This window comes from Balaenoptera borealis (genome assembly GCF_965194805.1).
Source record: "Balaenoptera borealis genome assembly, chromosome: 5".
In the NCBI taxonomy this organism is placed as follows: domain Eukaryota; kingdom Metazoa; phylum Chordata; class Mammalia; order Artiodactyla; family Balaenopteridae; genus Balaenoptera; species Balaenoptera borealis.
The window spans coordinates 94402020-94421462 of NC_138862.1; the positions used below are offsets into that span (position 1 = coordinate 94402020).

The window sequence follows — 19443 nt, forward strand, 5'->3', positions numbered from 1 at the left end:
CAATTCTTTTGGAGGCCTCACCTCCTGAATGTTTACCCTTATCGAAGGGTGAAATATTGTAGCTGCTGGAGCTCTTCTGTGCAACCCCGGGGAACTGGGTCTAATCTGCTTGGCCACTGGGAGGCACTGGGCAGATTCTTCTCAAGTGCAGGACCAGGAACTGGCATCAGGATTCCAGGTCTAAGTCCTTGCTCTGGCCCTTTCTAGGTCTGTCACCTCGGGCAAGTAACAGCTTTGAACCTTATTTTTTTTCATCTTTAACATGGGGACAGTTACAGTACCTAACTTAACCCCAAGGGGGATTGAGTATTAAATGAGAAACTATGTGAAAAATGCTTTGTGAAAGGAATATACTGGAGATAAGTCATCTTTATCAAATTTAATCCTCCTGATTACTCTGGCAGGTGAGTATTACTCTCATTTTAGAGATGATAAAACTGAGGATCAGAAAGCTGTTCATTTCTCAAGGTCTCAGGTGAGTAAGGGTAGTGGTAGACCCCAGACGAGATCCCACATCTAACTCAAACACCCCTGGCTCACCACTGGAACTGCTCCAGCTCCACTGGTTCCACGTCTTTGGTGGAACCCATCCTCCCCACCTCAGTCCTCATCGAATGACTATGGTGTGATACCAGGTCCACTTCTCTTGACCTTCTGACTTTGTCTTCCCAGGGAGTCCCACAGCCTCCCTGGTGTTTCCATGGAACACTTCCAGATCACCCCACCCTGAGTCCCACTGCCCCAGAAGGAAAGCACTGCCTTTCCTATATGATGTATGGAAAGCAGCTCCCCAGCCCAGTCTGTGCCAAGGAAAGGCCTGGGCAGCATTTCTGTGACGTGGCCTCTTAATTTATGCCAAACAATGACCTCATGGCTGAAAATCACTTAATAACCTATCCCTACAGATGTTTGAGAGACTTTTGGAAAGTAGATATAAATGTTCATTTATATCTAGTATTAAATGATTTCTATGGTTTCCAGAATTTGCATGGCTAGCTCCTTCTAAGAAAGTTGGCTCAGAAGTATATTTAATTTCCCAGAAACCCAATTCATGGAATCTTGAACATAGACTTTATATATTAATTTTGATGGTACGTCCCAACTCTAACTCCTTAAAGAAGATCCCTAAAAATGTATTGATATTTTGAAAGCAAAGGAGTGCTACTTTTCTCATAACCATTAAGCAAAAAGCTTAGTGAAGGAAAAATGAATATCTAATGGAAGGGAACTTCCTCAATGACAAGTCCAATTGAAAGTTGGGCTATAATTTGTAAATATGTTTTTCTTTTAGCTATTCTTATTGTTTTAATTAGAAGAGCTCCCCCTTTTCACAAGCACTGTCAACACAATGTTAACATTATCTTTAAAAGTATATATATGATAAATATATTGAGTATGGGACTGTGTTCTGTTATCTCCAGAGCAACCAGCACAATGGCTATTAACAAAGCAGATGCTCAGTGAATGTTCTCTCTCTAATTAGAACCCGTAAATACTTGAGAGTAGATACGCTTATACCACACTGTTTGAAAAGAGAGGAAAATTACCAGAAGCAAGTACATGTGAACATTAAGTATCAGAACCCGCACACAAACCACAGAGTTTAGAACAGGTGCAGCCATGATTATACAAAATGGAATCGTTAACGAGGATTGAGTTGTTTTCAGTGTATTGACAGTAGTCAACAATGCTTATTAAGCCTTTTGGATCTTAGTTAAGGAAAAATTAAAACAATCCCGATACTCCATTTCCTGAGGATTCTGGTTCCTGAGGTTTGCGATAACTGATTTGTTTTTGTGGACATAATCACAGCCACGCGATCGCAAAATCAGTAAGGTCATCAGGCCTGCAGCACAGCTGAGGTGACTTTTCATGGGACTGTGCCTCTCGCCATGGCAGGGCGGCAGGCCGTGCCTCTTATCCCTTTGTTTTCATTCATTTTGACAGGGGCACCATTACAGGCTCTTCCTCCTGCCTCAACCCAATTTAAAAGGCATAGTTCCATTTAAGATTATCTTTATTGAAGTAACCAATCATAATATCACAGTAAGTATACAAACAATATTATTTTTACAAAGACTATTTCTGTCCTTGATTTGATGTGCAATATATTTTAAAGTAATTCTGACATGTTTGTTCCAAATGAGAGGATTTAAAGTAATACCCAGATAATCGAAATGAAGAATCAGTGACCCTTAATTCAGAGTAACATGCTGTGTAGTTGAAACCTTTGAAATAGAGAGCCTTTGGGGGAGGTTGCTGGAGGCTGGGATCTGGGCCAACGCCTGCACCTCTTTACTAATGCCATCCTTCTCCCAGGAACTGGAGAGGGAGACACAACTGCCCAGCATTGCCATCTACACAGCGCCCTCTCATGACTGAACAGATCTGACGCTCACAGTAACCCTGAGGCAGAGAATTAGCATCTCCACTTTGACACAACAGCTGAGGCTCAGAGAGGTGAATTAATTCCTCCAGTATCACATGACTACAGAAGGCAGATTTCACCTCCCTTGCCCCCCAGCTGCAGTGGGAATTCACTAACCTGCAGACTTCCTCTGTAGAGGGTGCAATGCTGGGCAGGAATTGTTGCTCCTGAGCCAAAGAGGACAGGCAAAGGTACTGTTACTGAACTGCTTCTCGGGGGCACGCTGTTTCCACCCCAACGGGCCCAGAAGCTCTGAGAGCACAGACTATGCTGTTCTGTTATACGCCAGGCAGCTCTCACAGTGCACAGCACCTAACAGTTTCTCAATGAACCAGGGGCCCTACACCTGAACGCCGTGAAACTGAATATAAATTTGTTTCATATGCAATTTAAAATGGATGTGTGCATGAATATTTTTCTGACAGAACGGGTCATATCCTTCATCAGATACTTAAACGCACCTATAAACCTAAAAAATTTAAGAATCAGCAAGACAAATGATAGCTTTTAAATATTCCCTCCTTGATCTATTCTTATTTTGCTTTGGATTTGACCCTTTATTTACACAAAGATGAAGAAAATGTGCAATAAGACAGTCACAGCCTATTTAACTTCGGTGTTAGGGAATTACATCACAAACTATTAAAAAAATATGTAGGCTCCAAGTCTTTAAAATAGTTCTCTCAACGTCAAGAGAAGATCTTTCTTCACAGTAACTTGTGTGATACCACAAAGAATCAATACACATCCCAATACTATATTCTAAAAATGATACAAAATAAAAATAAATTTATACAGAGATGCCGTCAAGTTAAAGGTGGAGCTCTATAAATTTTCAGAGGTTTCAAAGGTTTTCATAATGCAACAAATCTGAGCACCAACAATATTAATAATTTGTCACAAATTTTGACTTCCAATAGGTAATAATTTCTTGCAGTTTGTTACCCTTTTCTCATCTTCAGTGTTTATATTTAAATACTTTATGTAAAAATCATTGCTGTCTGAACAGGGGTATGAATGTGAATCATTTCGCTTTACATTCTTATGTATATATTAAACTGTTTATGTTCTGTCTTGTGAGGCAAAAAAAATCAGTCACCTGCCTATACATACAATTTTCATTCTTTTTAAGAATGCTTTACAATTAATACTGTTTCTTTGAAAAGAAGTTTTAAGTTTCTTGAAAAAAGCTTGTGCTTGAAAGGTTTTTTAAATGGCAGAAAAGCCAAATCAATATATGCATGCATTCTAATACAGAGTAAAACTTTAGGTGAGGACTTAATACTTTAAGTTAATAGACTGTCTCATAATTAGAACCAGATGCTCGCCCCACATCATGATAGCTCAACGAAAGAAAGCTAATTACAGAGTTAAAGTCAATGTTTCCAGCAAAATATCAGAAAAAGACTTGGCCCTTGCCATATGTCGCCTGTAAAACTGAGCTAGGGGAACAGAAGGACACTGTTCTATTATGGGTGATGTTTTTCACCTCAGTTACAAACATCACTTCTAAATCCCCCCTATGGTGAAGTTTACTGATTCTCACCACTGCAAGTATAAATCACCCTGTTCCTGTGAAACTGCCTCTTTCACACACACAAGAAACATTTACTGAGTGCCTAGCTATGTGCCAGTCCTGGGAAAATAAAAATGAATAACACAAGCCCACACATTAGTGGATCCTGCCTGATTAGCGCTGTAACTGAAGTATACACAGTGCTTCCTCTAAGCCCATAGCTCTGCCGTGGTGTATGCTCTGCACTGATGACCTCTCATTTTCTTTTGCTTTGCCTCTATGAATTCAAAGCCTGTTATCTCTGGACTATAATTATTTTAACCATTACTCTGCACACATAAGATAAATAGATTTCATTCCCTATCTCGTGTCCAGAACAACTGAATGAAGTACTCAAAACATCATGTTTAAGTTAATGTTTATTGAATAGGGAGAAGCAAAAAACTCAGTACAAATTGTCCCTGACTCAACTCTGGCTTTTCAAGTACCACTACCTGCCTTAATCATTTCTTGGTAAATGCAGGAAACACACGGTTACGAGAAGAATGCTAATTCCCCAGCTACTGAGCCCGCCCTGGTGTACTGTGTTTTCACCTACTTTCAACAAGAAACTCTTATTTATAGCTGTTTACAATAAGAAATATATTTTGAAGCATATATGTAATTGTGTATTAGTATTTGTATGTTCGTGAGACAAAATATATAACATTAAACAAATAGCAAGATTCAAAATAGCCAATCTGCCAGTGAAATCTAATTTATGAATGGATTAACCTATATTCTGGCAATGCCTAATGTACAGATATTGGGTAAACAATGCTTTTTCAATGTAAATCAACACTCAGTGTGCTTTGAGAAGCAGAACATTTTTTCCAAGAACAGGTTGGAAAAGCATGGTGGTGGAATAAAAGGTTTATAAAATACGACGATGAACACGCAATGAATGTACTGCTGGGAAGTGAATATTGTTAAGTGTCAAGTGATATGTTGTAAAATTTGGTAACATTTCATCTTTAGCCATTTGTTACATTGCTATGCGACAGGACAATGCTACTGGTGTTAAAGATGACTGAATCTAGCAGGGAAAATCCTCTGCTCTTCATGTGCGCTGAGACTCTGAAACCAGTAATATATTGGTGGTAAGGTGAAACAACTGCACACGTAAAATTACTGACTGTGAAGTGAAATATGCTGTATAAAACGAGATTGTAAGGTGAAAGGAAACAAGAGTGGTTTTGCTCTTATTTCAGAGGAATGATGGAAACTGGTGAAATCACCCAAAGTGTTAATCAATACTGGTGGTGCCTGTCATGTTTAAAACAAGTTTTTGCAAAATGTGCTTAAAGCAATTCATTCTTTTATCTGGCACTTCATATTAACAAAGTACAGTAAAATTTACTAAAATTTTCTTTGATTCTTTTTACTCATTTTTATTTACAAGTATTCTTTATTATTATAATACGAGGAATATTAACCAGCAAATTAACAAAAACTCTGAATCAAATTATTTTCTACTTGTTTTGTGTATCTGGAGCCTCAATAGTTGAATACAAAGAAGTGTTCGCAAATTATGTTAATGATTCGGAAGGCAGGTGGCATTTCTCTTCACCTTCTTGAGTTTGACATAAATGCACTCCCCTATTAAAAGTGCTGGTAAGGGGGGCTTCCCTGGTGGCACAGTGGTTGAGAATCTGCCTGCCAATGCAGGGGACACGGGTTCGAGCCCTGGTCTGGGAAGATCCCACATGCCACGGAGCAACTAGGCCCGTGAGCCACAACTACTGAGCCTGCACATCTGGAGCCTGTGCTCCGCAACAAGAGACGCCGCGACAGTGAGAGGCCCGCGCACCACGATGAAGAGTGGCCCCCGCTTGCCGCAACTAGAGAAAGCCCTCGCACAGAAACGAAGACCCAACACAGCCAAAAATAAATAAATAAATTAAAAAAAAAAAAAAAAGTGCTGGTAAGGAATGGGTCCTCAGCTTTTCTAATGGAGTAACAGTGTTATATTCTGATTTCACATAATTATTAAGCTCCTGGGAACGTTATGGAAAGCCACAGAGTATCTGAATCTTTCACATCCAGTGACAAGATAATGTGTGGCTTTGGAAGAATTAGGATCAAAAAGGGTGTCAAGAATGATAAACCCAAATTCTTTATCGGGTTATATTCCAATCACATTCTTTCTTGCATGGGTTTATCATGTGAACCGTACAGCCTTGCTACTCAAACCATGATCCATGGACCAGCAACATCAATGTCACCTGGGAGCTTGAACCTCGACCCCAGACCTACTGAATCGGAATCTGAATTTTTAACAGATTCTCAGGTGATCCTATGCACCTTAAAGGGTGACAAGTAGTGACCCAGAGCTTCTGAATCACAGGCCTCAAGGGCTGATAGGTCATTTTCCTTATCCTTCAATTATAACTTCCATAAAAAAGGCAAACAGACATGGGCTTTAGTAATTAGGTTGACACTACTTCCCTATAAAGTAAAACCACTGGCACTTTAGTTTTCAATACATACGAATATCAAATACAAATATAGAACTTAAAACCCTTCACAAGATTATGCTTGTGGAACTGAAAATTTAAGAATACCACCACATACAAAATAAAATGTAAGCCAGAGCTATTGTACCCTAAAGAATTAGGTAATGGGTACATGTGAGGCAGTTTCTATGACCGATTTTGAGAAAAATGTAGTTCACTGGCTACTAAATTATTCACCGCAAAGGCAGAGGCAAGGAGCCAGCCTGACCCTGAGAGGCCACACACGTGCCACGCACGCTGGTTCTTACCTGTTTGTACTCAGATTCTCTTCCAACCAATACCTGCAGAATGTAGTTGACAGGGTCGCCTTTCATGGGTGGTACCGTCTCCCATAAAATTTCACATGAATTTCCTTCTAACTGTGTTACTCGAGGTGCTGAAATACAAATCCACACATCCAAGCTCAAAATTCAAAGTATCATACGAATAGTCAACATTTTAGTAATATTAGTGAGAACCCAGAGAGAGAGAGAGAATGCTTGTGCCCGCCCTGAGAGGGGAGTTTATTTGCCCAGCCTCCTAGAAAACTAGCAGGGTACCCTTTACACAGAGAAGACATTCCGTGCCTAGCAAGCCATTGGCGAAGAACCCTTTGCTCACTATCCTATTAATAACTGTTTGGCCTGGGTTGCATTTTTGTTATTTTTTTGATGGCTAATGAGCACCTTCTATGATTAAGCCCTGTGTTAGGTTCTTTGGGGGATGCAAAAATAGGTACCATAAATACTGCTTTCAAGGAAATGAAGATCTAGTTGAGGGAAGGGGAGAGAAAGGTATGAAACAAGTACAAACCAACATAAATGTAAGGCAGATTAAAACGAGAGGTACAAACAAAATGTTGGGGAGTTCCAGGGGAAGGAAGTCACATCCGTGTGAGAGTCTAAGAAAGGTTTGAGGAGCAGGTGGCATTTGAGGTTAGCCTTTAAAAGTTATCTTACATTTATATTTGTTAGTTTATTTTTTACCTACTGGACTCATCATTCCAGATTAAAGTGAAATTATGTTAGTTTGCAGCAAAGCACTTACATGTTGTAGAATTTTAAAATTATTTTCTTACAGCTTATACTGTATCTCTACAGCTTAATTCAACATCTGATATTTTTCCATTTTGTAACTAGCATGTGTAACTGCTCTTGCTGAATGCCCTTATTTTTATTTTCTAATTACATGAATTCTTTAGAGGCAGTTGTTTCTACTTTCAATTCTGTACAATGCTGTTTCAGAAAAATAAAAGCTGTCTTAAAAAAAAGGTTTGTCTTAGTTGGCCAAAACTGCAATTTATGGAAAACTAAATAATCTCATCAGACTAAACAGTCCTCCGGCTAAGACAATCTCCTGAACCTAAGCGTGAGCGGAGAAGACCTGACGTGTGGCAGTGGAGGACACTGTCCTCCGGAAGAAAACGTACCACGACCTGCATGGGCTATCAGGTTGGTGGTGTGTTTTCCACAAAATGCATCTCCCCCAATAATCATTTCCAGAGGCAAAGGTAGTGCTGGGAAGACCCCTGAAGTTATTTAGCTAATTGGTAAACGTGGCAAACCTTCCTGTTACAACAACAAACCTATCAGCCACAGCGTGCTCAGGAATCTCCTCCGTTAGAGCCGAAAGGCGAAGCTACACCAAAGGGCCAGGGCATTTACCGCCCAAGTGACCCAGCAAGTGTACATCCATTTATACCAGTTATCTTCGTCACATGAAGAAGCCAGAGAGCTTCTGGACCGCTGAGGGGTAGGGGAGCAGGGGGAAGGTATTTACCATAAAGCGCCCTGAAAGGAACTATGGGAAACCTTCACAGAATGGAACCAGACCGTGGTCAGACCCTGACCCAGGCCCTGGAGGCCCCGCACCCTCCTGTAACGCACTCCGTGCCCTGGTGTAGCTGATGCAGCGCCTCTGTGCGGAAGCAGTGGGTCAAATGGCCTTTCTCCTGGGGCCAGACACAGACAGAACCTTCTTAACAAATTGTGCTCACTGCCTAGCCACCCAAATAATACAGCCAACCCTCACTTTACCCCATGTAAAACCTGGTTCAGGTGGGCTGCTTATCTGTCAGCCTCAGTCATTTCGGGCAGCAGCTGGATAAAGCAAAGACAGACAGCAGGGACCTTCACAAGAATCACACTACTCTGGGGAGGGGAGGGCGCAGGCTCAGGAGTCCATGAGGGGCTGGGACTGGGCCCAGCGCTAGGTGGGAAGGGCTGAGCCAGCTTTGCCCTGTTGCTGTCTGCCCGGCTTGGCCAGTCGGCTGTGCAGTGGCTGAAAATGGGAGATGAGGGCTCAGCAGAGCCGGTGGAGGGAGAGCCTTGGGGGAGTGGCTTTCACTCGCTCCCTGATCCCATGAAGGGGGCAGAGGGTAAACCAGTCATTCACAAACCTCAAGACAAATACTCCAGGAGGTGAGAACAGGCCACTGCTACAGCTTTGCAGTGAGAGCTGCGGGCTGGAGGAAAGGCTGTGGACGCTGCCTCCACCAGCCTCTCATCTACTGACGCACCACAGTCATCCAAAGACGCGTGCGGACCGCTGAAGAGAGACACTCAGGCCTCTCCTGGTAAACTGCCATGAGCGCTGCATCACCGGGAATTCACCCTCGTTCCCAACCCCACATCTGTCACTCAGCTCGGCTTCTTTTCTTTGTCCACCTATCCCCCGTGGGGAAGAGGCTGTCTCACCATTAAATTATTTGTGATAATAATTTACACATACTTGAGAAAAGGCATTACCGGTAAGCCCTCTCCCTTAAGGCCTCTCATTTCCCCTAGAGAACCCATTTCTCAACCTTCTCTTTCAGAAAGTTCTTTTGATTCTATCTTGCTGATATGAGAAATATTGAGAGCATCTTCAAGGTCAGAATCGAGCCTCCTCCTCTTAAATCCCAACATTTCCTCACTCTCACAGAAGAGCATGACTGAATACACGGTCCACAAACCTTTGATGCTGGGGGGCACACTCTTGGTTGTGCTGAAGGTGTAGGTTTCCGAGAAAGGCCCTTCCCCAGCCTCGCTGGCTGCCTGGATTCTGAAGGAGTAGCATGTGAATTCTGTCAGCCTCTGGACCTTATAGGTGTGGCTGGGTCCTCTGTAGATTGAAATAAACCTAGAGAAAGGAGCAGAATCCATTAGCCACTTGAACTTTTATTAGTGACAAGAAATTATGATACAAATGTGGAACAGATTAGACCAGCTTGGTAAATGCTTTCCATACCATCTGAATTAATAATCAACCAGTTGCTATGTTACTGTTAAGTTTAATGTCTAATATATGCTTACATAAAAGAAAAACACAAATTTAAGAACATATAAAGCTTAGAATGAGATTCCTTTAATTATGTTATAGATTCTAGAGACATCAGTTGTTCATGCTTTTGTTTACTGATAAAGAAATTTCAAATTTTTCATAATGGTAGTATCTATATAATCTGATATGTTACCTTACCTTCTACTATGTACTAGGCAATGACGTTAATGTTAATTGGGCACCGGAGAAATACAATGTCCTCTTTACCAGAATTTTCTAAATAACTGAGGTTTAGCTAGAAAATTCTTTAAATTTTAACCTTTATCTTTCCAAGAGCTTTCAAAGCCCCTTTCTCAAACTAGTAAGATGACATTTACGATTATAGATCTTTGAGAAAATATGTAAAAAGAAAAAGTATATTTTGCTCAGAATCATCCGTCAGGTTAATCAAGATAACAGAAAAACAGCACAGGTGGGCTGGACAGTTTAGACTGGCAGCTTCTGGATCCTTCTCCCTCCCATCAGGACTATTTTGTACTTCTCTGCTAAATAATATTTCCATGAGACACAGGCATAAGAGGCATGAGGATAAAAAAAACAGGCCTTACATTTTGAGTGTTTCCCCTCAGGTCTTGGAAAATTAATATTTTCACAGTGAAACGGGATTACTTAGAACTGCAATATAATGTTACCGTTTGTCTTTTTATAGTTAACTGTAAAATTTTGGAAATAATGTAACTTCCCATAAGTTATCCAGGATCTTTAGTAGATTCAGGATCTGAATCTGCTGGCCCGGGGACACTTTGAGAACTTCTATATGAGTTAATCCAACCACACTGCCTTGTTCCTACACAGGCCAACTGTTTCTCTTAGTTTCCGGTGCTTCGTCCCAGCATCTGAGGACAATCCGCTGTCTTCAAATACTGCTTGAAGTCAGGCAGTGATAGAATCACACACAATTCAAAATGTCTCTTAGGCTGATTTGGCCTAAGGGTAAGCAGAATTTATGCACTCACTTAGCAAACATTTTTTGAACATCTGCTGTGTGCTAGACTCTGCGTATTCAGAGATGAATTAGACCTAACCTGTGGGTTAGTTGGTCCTGTGTGTGGGCAGGGTTTTCTGAAGGAGAGCAGCAGCTTTTCCATGTGCTAGAGAACATTCCCTCCAGATGGATGGATGGATACAGAGATTAAACAGCTTTTTTACAAAACCTGTCAGAGTCAATACTTATCTTAAAGTACCCATGCATTAATCAGCCTTTGCGGGTGAGTTCCTGAGCCCCAGTCATTTCACCTATTTAATGTTCCTCTGCTTTGCTGTGTAAGGAAGCACCTTTTACTGAAGAATGAACATTTTTAATTTCAGGAAAAGACAGAGTCCAGGCTGAAACCCAAATACCATGGTAACCTACTTAGCACTGCTGACACATTACCGCCTTAATGAAGATACCCCTTGCTAATGCCAGAGGCTATTTATTAACTCAGCCTCACCCCGGCTAGAATCTCTAACCAGAGTAACTGCCCTTACTTATACCACAAAATGGAAGTCTTGGCTTAAGAAGTAAAAGTGTTACATCTTCATTACAAACTTGCAGTGAAGCCGGGTTTTTAAAGGAGTTTGGAGAGGAATACTAGCAATAGTACTGCTTCCTTGTCCGTGCCCTGCTCTGAGAAGAGTATTTCCTTTTGAAATAAGTTCACTATATCTATGTAGGCAGCAGCACTCACATTCACAAAGAAATTTACTGAAGCAGATTCAGTACTCCAATTTTGTAGTATAATCTAAACTGAGCAAATGGCATATTTTCAAATATTTCAATTTTCAAGTTCATCAAAACCTGCTGTTTTTGGAATAGCTATTTTGTTCCTTTTTCTTGGTTTCCTCTTGTACCACAGCATTTTATTAATCGTTTAAAGTTGCATTCCTATTTAGAAAAAGCACTGTGGAACAGGTGATTGAAAAACTTTACAATGTTGCCATTAGAGGTTTGTTTGCTTGGAGGGACAGTGCAATAAAGCTAGTGACAGAGCCCACCCCAGGTGTAAATGGGTTAATACAAGTGCTTAGAATCGTCTTGACATGTAATAATCACTCGATATGTGTTAGTTATAATCATTTCATAAGGCTGAGAAGACAGCTGACACTGAGGTCATTTTCTTTCCTCCCGGGGGGAGGGTCGGCCGCGTGGTGAGAGGTTGCCCTGCGCACACTGGCTGTTTACCCTCCCCCACGGGACCTGTCAGTGCAGTGCAGGCAAGAGCCCCTCCCTTGCAGGACTGGTGGGATTCAGTGTGAAAGCTCACGTAAAAGCCCCAGTTCCTACACAGAGTAGGCCTCAAATACGTATCTGTTGATCCTAAGCTGCTTTCTGTACATGCTGACAGTGACTTCTCTTTCAAACAATAAAGACCAACCAAAACGAAATAAAAGCACACAAGCCAACACAAAAAATATAATCCCTCTTTCACCCCAATTCTGTAATTATTTTCCACCACTCCAAGAGGCAGGAGAAGAAAGAACCTTCTTTCTTCGGTGCCAGTGATTTACAGCCAGTCGCATGACGGCCTCTCTGGGAGGCTCCATAGGTTAACACCCTGTGGCTAGAACCACTCGGGCAGGGATTAAAAATATTCATCAAATATTTGTTTTAAAAAGACCAACTTAATTTTAAAATTCATTAATAATAAGCCAGACGCCTTTGGTGATAGAATTAAACATGCTACACGCCCCAAGACACAATGATTGAAGACTCCACGTTTTAAAACCACCAAGGACTCAGAGCTTGGAGCAAGGCTTTGCCATGAAGAGGAGGAGAACAGTGGCCATCCAGCCGTCCCGACGGCTCTTCCCCCCCCTTACGTCATTCCCTCGACTGCTCAGTCCCACGGGGGTGGCCCAGGTGACAAGGGACGCACTACGTGGGGAGTCTGCGCTCCCCTGGGCCACCCCTTGTCTATGCTGCCTGGTAAACACTGGGCCACCCTTCACTTCTCCCCCTGCCTCCTCCACACTGTTGGTGTCAAGGGGTGGGGCATGGGGACTTGGACCCAGGAAGACTGGCCATGAATCTCAGCTCCGCCCGTGAGGCTGCCAAGTCGCTCGCCCCTGCTAATCATTTCTCCATCTGCAAAACAGGGACAGTATCCACTTCATAGATCGTTTTGATGAGCCAAATGCAGAAATGCGGGGAAAAAGCTTAGCACTGAGCCCGACACGTACTTAAGAGTTCAATACAGGGTACCCATGGCTCCAGACCCTGCACCATGAGCGCCACCAACCATCCTGATCAGGCCCAGGTGCCCTGAGGATCACTGTGGCTCTCAGCTCCCACCGCGCAGGCCTTTCTCCAGGCTGCTGGGGCCACAACCAGTTCACGCTCCAGCAGGAAGAGGTCCATCTGAATTCGTCCTGCCACATCTGTTATGGCCCGTGCTAGACATATAGCTCTCCCCCAAATAAGTTAATCTGATCTGGTGACCAAGGAGTGTACATGAAATGCTCACTGTTATTTTTATTACATGAATGCTCCTATGCTATAGAAACATAATGAAATTATATCAATATACAGGTATGGTTCCTAGAATGTAGTTCATGCTCAATAAAGTCGCTGAGTAATTTTAGTATCAGTTCAGGCTGAGGCATGGGTAGCCACAGGGACCCTCTGTGGTATCACAGCCCCTTACAGGTCTCCCTGGAGCCCTGGGCCCACACCGGCAGTGCCTCTGAGAGGCCTTGTACTCCACCCTCGACCCCTGCTGCCCATAGCCACGTACATCTGGAGGCATCAGCCCCATGACCTAGGGCTCTTGTGAAGGCCAAGTGAGAGGACAGGTGTGGAAACACCTTGGGGCTCCACTATGGTGCTGCCCCACTGGTGCAGGGGCTGAAGGTACAGCGGGTAATAATGATCATTGCAGACAGCAGACTTGAGTTTGAGTTCAGCTTCAACAGCCTGGTGGTCTTCACCTCTATAGCCAAGTAAGCTGTTTCCTCCTGTGTGAAATGGGCACGATACCAGTGCTGACGCCCTCAGAGAGCTGTTGTGAGGATTAAATGGGATAATGCAGAGAGAACCCATTACAAAATGCCTAGCACTTGTGAGTGCTAGATAAGTATTAGTGGTTATTGTTTATAATAACAAAGCACCAAGGTTCATGAATGATTTACCTCGTTTCTCAACACTGGAGAAACCTGAGGATGTCCCCGGACGGCATCCCTCTCACTTACATTCCCTTGGACTTTCCGGAGCTGGAGGGAAAGCTGTGCATGTGAATACCATCACCCTGTCCTGGAAAACCCAGGCGGAGAGCCGCTGTGGAAAACAGATGAAGATGGAGCAGCAGGGGCTATAGAAATGCTGGTCATTAACGGGAATTTGGGCCTTTTTACTTAGGGAGAGGAAAAACGGAGAGAAATGCTCTCATGTACTAAAACAAATGTTTACTTGCAAGGGGAAGCATAAACAAGGCGGAACATTCGGTGGGTCACTGAAAGTTTACGGTCTAAATGAATTCTTTATGGCTCTGCCCCCAACTGGCTTTAGCTTTGACTATAATGTCTTCTTGAAACTGAACACTTTGAAGGTAACAAAAACACGTGGGCTTTAATTTGGTAATTTGGCAGTGGTTTAAAAAAATATTTTACATATCTATGAATACAAAATGAATATGCTTATTCTGCTGCTTGCCTGTCAGAGTACTCCATGGTGGGTACAAAGAGGTACAAAGACCTTGACCACAATGCACAGTCTGTTACCTTCATGATGAGCAAGTTGATAACTCTCCAGGCTGTTTCTGGACACTTGGGATAATAACTGTCTTATTCACCTGGCAGGAATTTTTCTGAGAGCCAAATGAAAGGACCAAGTAAATTCTATGATTTGTCATTAAATATACACTAGGAAGGCAAAACAACAGATTTTTGACATTTTCAAGAAATTCTTTTACCCTCAGTATTTTAGGCTTTAATATTGTGAAAGATGACTTTTTTGCACTTAAGTGCAACTGAAGGAAGAAATTCAGACATGTTACATCTTTAAATGTTTTTTTAAATCATTTTAGGGGAAAATGATGATATACAAAGAATTAATTTTAAAAAGTTTCCTTAAAACAGTTTTGTTTCAGAAGAAACATCCAAGAATTCTCTGGATGGAGTATAATAAATTCACAGTAGAAAGTAAGAGCTAATGCTGAGGTTTGTATGTTTATTTCCTTGTTGCTATCTACCCACTGCAGGCTAACAGAAGCCCATTAATATTTACTCCTCAAAGTGATCTAACCTGCTGACCTAAAATGGCCTGTGGTCCACAAATGGCTGCAAATGGCACAGTTCAAAACATCACAAATTAACACTCTTAGTAAGCTCAGTGTGGCTATATTCCTTAGCAATGACATGTCATTGCCTTTATTTTTTCCTAGTTTCCCTGGGCTCCATGGATTGTGTGTGTGTGAATTTCCTACATGACTCAAGTGATGTTTGGGAATGGGGGATGTTCAAAACAGGAATGAATAGTATGTGCCCTCACTCCACAAAGAACACTGAGTCCCGCCATGTCTATGCAGAAGCAGATGGCAGCAGATGGTGTCACGTGGGGACACCTGAGGCAAAGGAGGTGCTTTTCCAAAACTGGTTCTGATGCTGCTGAAAGTCCCAGCTTGGAGACTGAATGCTCAAGTGTCAAGAGCGATTTCCAAAAGACCAATGAGAAAAGGAGTTAATTTCCTAACCCCCATGTCCCCAGCTCCACATGGGCCTTTGGCTTGTGAGTAATCAGGCTGCAAGATGCTTTGGTTATGATCCTTTTTATGCTCCTTTTCTAAGAAATAAAATGTCACTATAGCTACTGATGAAAATCTGTACACAGAATAAAATTCCTATTTTTGATTCTTTTTGTCTGCACTGCACTTATTGATATACATCAAAAAAGAAATTTATTTATATTCAAAGAAAGGATGACTAGACTCTCTAAAGACCACCTGAGAACCTTGAAACTTTCCATTCTTCTACTTGGCTTTCAAATACGTGCAGTGAATCTCATCTTTAGGCATATTCTTCGCAGAGTCTTCCAAATTTCTGTTAGCCTACTTTTATTTTAGTGGCCTTACCTCAATCTTACCTCATTTAGGAAAAATGGAGAGGAAAATGCTATCCATTTCCATTCTGTTACTTATTTATTTTTAAATAGAAGAAAAAACTGTAGTCTGAATTCTACTTCTGGTCTAATTAAGATCTCAGATAGTTCGTTTACCACTCCTCACCTTGGGCTGTCCTTAGAACATTTTAGCCTGAAACTGAATAAGCTAGCGATACTCTTTATTTTGCAGGATGAATCTTTATGCCCCTTTTTAAAAAAATAAAAATGCTTTTTTCCCATCAACCAGGGACTGAAGACAGGTATCACTAGCTTCATTTTGTAAAGGGAGAAACTAAGGCAAAAAGAAGTTAAGGGACATGCCTCTAGTCATCCAGAAACTCAGTAACAGATCTGGGATTACAACAGAGAATTAACACCCCTGTCGAGAAGCATAACTGCCTTCTGGTGACTGAAAGCAATATAAAAATGCCATTTATCCAACAAGGGTGGTCATGCGAATTGGGGACTGCTCCAGAGAAGCAAAGGAAGCTAATACCGAGGGTCTTTTGTGGGCCCTGAGGTAGTCGTGTTACATCTATTTCATTTAATTCAGCAGTATGCTCTGAGAAATAAAGCAGGAGTTTGTTCTATAACAGTCATCCATTAAGAAAGTTCACTCCTGTAGTGCTCATATACCCCGGCCACTTTTGTTAGTTGCCTGGTGTATAGTTTTTTAGGGTTTCTTTATGCAGATTCTTTTCCATCCCTCTCTAATAGCAAACAGGCAGTCATACTGTACACATTACAAAGCCCCTCCAATTTTGCTGGCTAAAGGTAAAAGTGTCACGGGCACAAGGGCTGAGTTAAAAGGAGAGCAAGTGGCAATTATCCATCCTATTAGAGCCCTCTACCCCATCCCCATTTTGCTGGAGCCTTGCTTTAAAATACATTGGCTCTCTGAATAACCTGAACAACAGATTAACCATAAATGTATTCCTGGAACTTAAGTTCCTCTTGCCTCAGTGCTGTGTACAATTATCAGGAACAGGGACCCACAGGGTCAGGACAAGAATCAGCATCAATTCAAATTCTGTTAGGGCAGCACAACATTTCATTTCAATAACACAGACAAATGCATCTTCAAAATCATCATTACACATTATAATCTTAAAATGCATGAGCTGATCTTTATTCTAATCCCTGTATTCGGTTAGCACAGCATTATGAAAATGTTTACTTTTGGGTATATATTTTTCTTGCATACATAGGAACCAAAGACATTTGGATCTATGCTAGATCTGTTAAGAATAATAGACTTATTCACTCTATAGCCAAACTAACATAATTTTTGTTTTTCTGTTGAAATTAAATAAAAACTCTTGTACTGTCTGCTCATTTTTTCACATTAATTTCTCAGCAAGATAAGCTCCTTATAGACAGGCAACATACTTCACAAGACCTAGCACACTGCGGTAATTTAAAAAAAAATTGACTGAACAATCATAATATAACTGCTACAGATAAACTCAGTCCTGCTTTGAGGTTGCTAAGTAAATATGTAGTCAGTGACCTTGGACTGGGAATCTTGTGGGTCAAAATCTTGAATACATGGGAAACAAATGTCCTGATCAAGGGGGAAAACTTTCTACACAGCAATTCCAGGTGATCGGGATGAATTCTAGGTTGACTTACCTTGCGGCAAGGATTTGGGCAAGGTGCTCTTCTGGTATCCCTTTTATTTACATGAAGTAGCCCCAAACTTAAGAAAAAAAAAAAAAATCCAAGTGTAAAAGTACCAGAATAGAAAGGCATTTACATGGAGAAAGACCCAGGGCATGTTTCTGTTCTCTGGAGATTGTATCCTCGGTTTCTGCCCAATCCTGAGTCCTTATCACTGGTCTCCATCCTAAGGCTCTCCAGCATGAGGTTATTAAGATTGATTCCCTTTTAAGACTCACCCAACTTGTTACCTTTTCTAATAAGCCTTCTCTGTTCAATTTTAAGCCTAAAGTACATGCCATTCTTCTACCTTTCCTCAACATTCTGTGCACGTGTCAATCTTTAAGCCCGCCACACCAGGTCTCTTCTACCTATCCCCGACCAGACTGTGATCTATTCAAGAACTAAATAATGTAGATAAAGCTCTCAATGCCTGGCACTTTGTAGGTGCTCAGTAAATGGTAGTGTCCTTTAGAAAGTTTGAAAATATATTTATGGCCAAACGGTATACTTAGAAATCTCTGGGTCATTTCAGATATTTTTGATTGTGAGGTATATAAATTAAACATAATAAACCAGCAGATCACAGATGCAAAACCTTAGCGGTTTTGCCCATTAAGTGGTCACTCTTAAGGAAAGTTAGTATCTTTCTTATTTTCTTATTTGTCAAAAGCAGAAATTAAACATGAAGAAAAAAAGAGATAACATTCTCTAATCATTTACAAAAGACATCTTTTTATATAGGATTTAGCTCACAAATAATCTACAAAGATTCACTGCTTTAAGGTGAAAAGGTGGCAAGGATCTCAGAGTTCAGCTTCTAGTTCAATCCCTTTGTATTTCATGGATGCGGAAAACGCAGGAGCAATAGTTTAGCAGCTGAAATCAACTCAACTCTTTAATCTGACAATTACCAAGCATGGAGTTATTCATTTTCATTGTGCTTCTGTTGCAAAGCATGTTTAAAGACTCAGATTTCTTGCATTGGCTGGCTAGGACAGCGACAAGACTCAAGACACCGCAGCCCTCCTTCCAAATGCCCACAGTGACTGGTGAGACAAGCGTACATGGCCAAAGAAATATTTTGAGGGCTGACAGCTAAGAAAGTACATTAAAACCACAATCAGACCTAACTCGGATTCTCACCTTGGCCACAGCAGTATATATAATATTTTTGCCACATCCATAATAGGAACTTATTAGTGCTTAATGAAATCAATACACACGCTAAAGAATGTGTACACTTTTCTCCAAAGCCACAACTAGAAACCACTCTAGCAACCACAAGTTCAATGAAAAAGACAGCTGTCACTTTGGAAGAAAACACTGGACAGGCCAGATCCAAGTCCTAAAGAACCTCCAGGGGACGAGAATTGACAAAGAGCTCGTTAAGAACAAGTATTATGATCTATCCAACTCAAAGTGTTTCTCCCTCATCTTCACTACTCAAGAGCCAAAGTTAAAAGGCTTGGATTCATGGGGCCATTCACTACAAGAGCTCAGTTTCAAGACACTAAGGAAGGTCATCTTCAAACTCAAATTAGGTCAATTGCATCCTTTTAAATCCCAGGAAAATAATTCCACAAATGGAATGAGAATTTATTATGCTCTATATTCCTATTACTTTAATAACTTCTGGGAGCATTGACAAATCTAATTTAGAAAAAGATAAATTTGGACTCTAGGTCATAAAATTAAGAAAAATACTGTTCCTAATGGTAAGTTTTCTTAAAATGCCATTTAAATTTAGGCAAGTCATTTATTTGATTAACAAGCCAGCCCCCTCCCCCTTTTTTTTCTTTTCTTTTTTTTTTTATGAGGAAGGAGCCTGTATTGATTACTAGACTCTGCACTATTTTCTGTCTGGCATATTTAAATGTCTCACAAGAGCATTCTTATTTGGACCAGC

General features: G+C 41.2%; 1 protein-coding gene across 4 annotated transcripts in view; it reads right to left on the reverse strand.

Annotated features, from left to right (window-relative positions):
* FNDC3B (fibronectin type III domain containing 3B) overlaps positions 1-19443 on the reverse strand; it is a 350826-nt gene that overhangs the window by 6785 nt on the left and 324598 nt on the right. For all 4 annotated transcript variants that reach the window (XM_082393898.1, XM_082393896.1, XM_082393895.1 and 1 more), the window contains 2 exons: positions 9432-9598; positions 6748-6875 (listed from right to left, as the gene is read on the reverse strand). In XM_082393898.1, coding sequence (XP_082250024.1) covers positions 6748-6875; positions 9432-9598 — 295 coding nt within the window. The remainder of the gene's footprint in view (positions 1-6747; positions 6876-9431; positions 9599-19443) is intronic.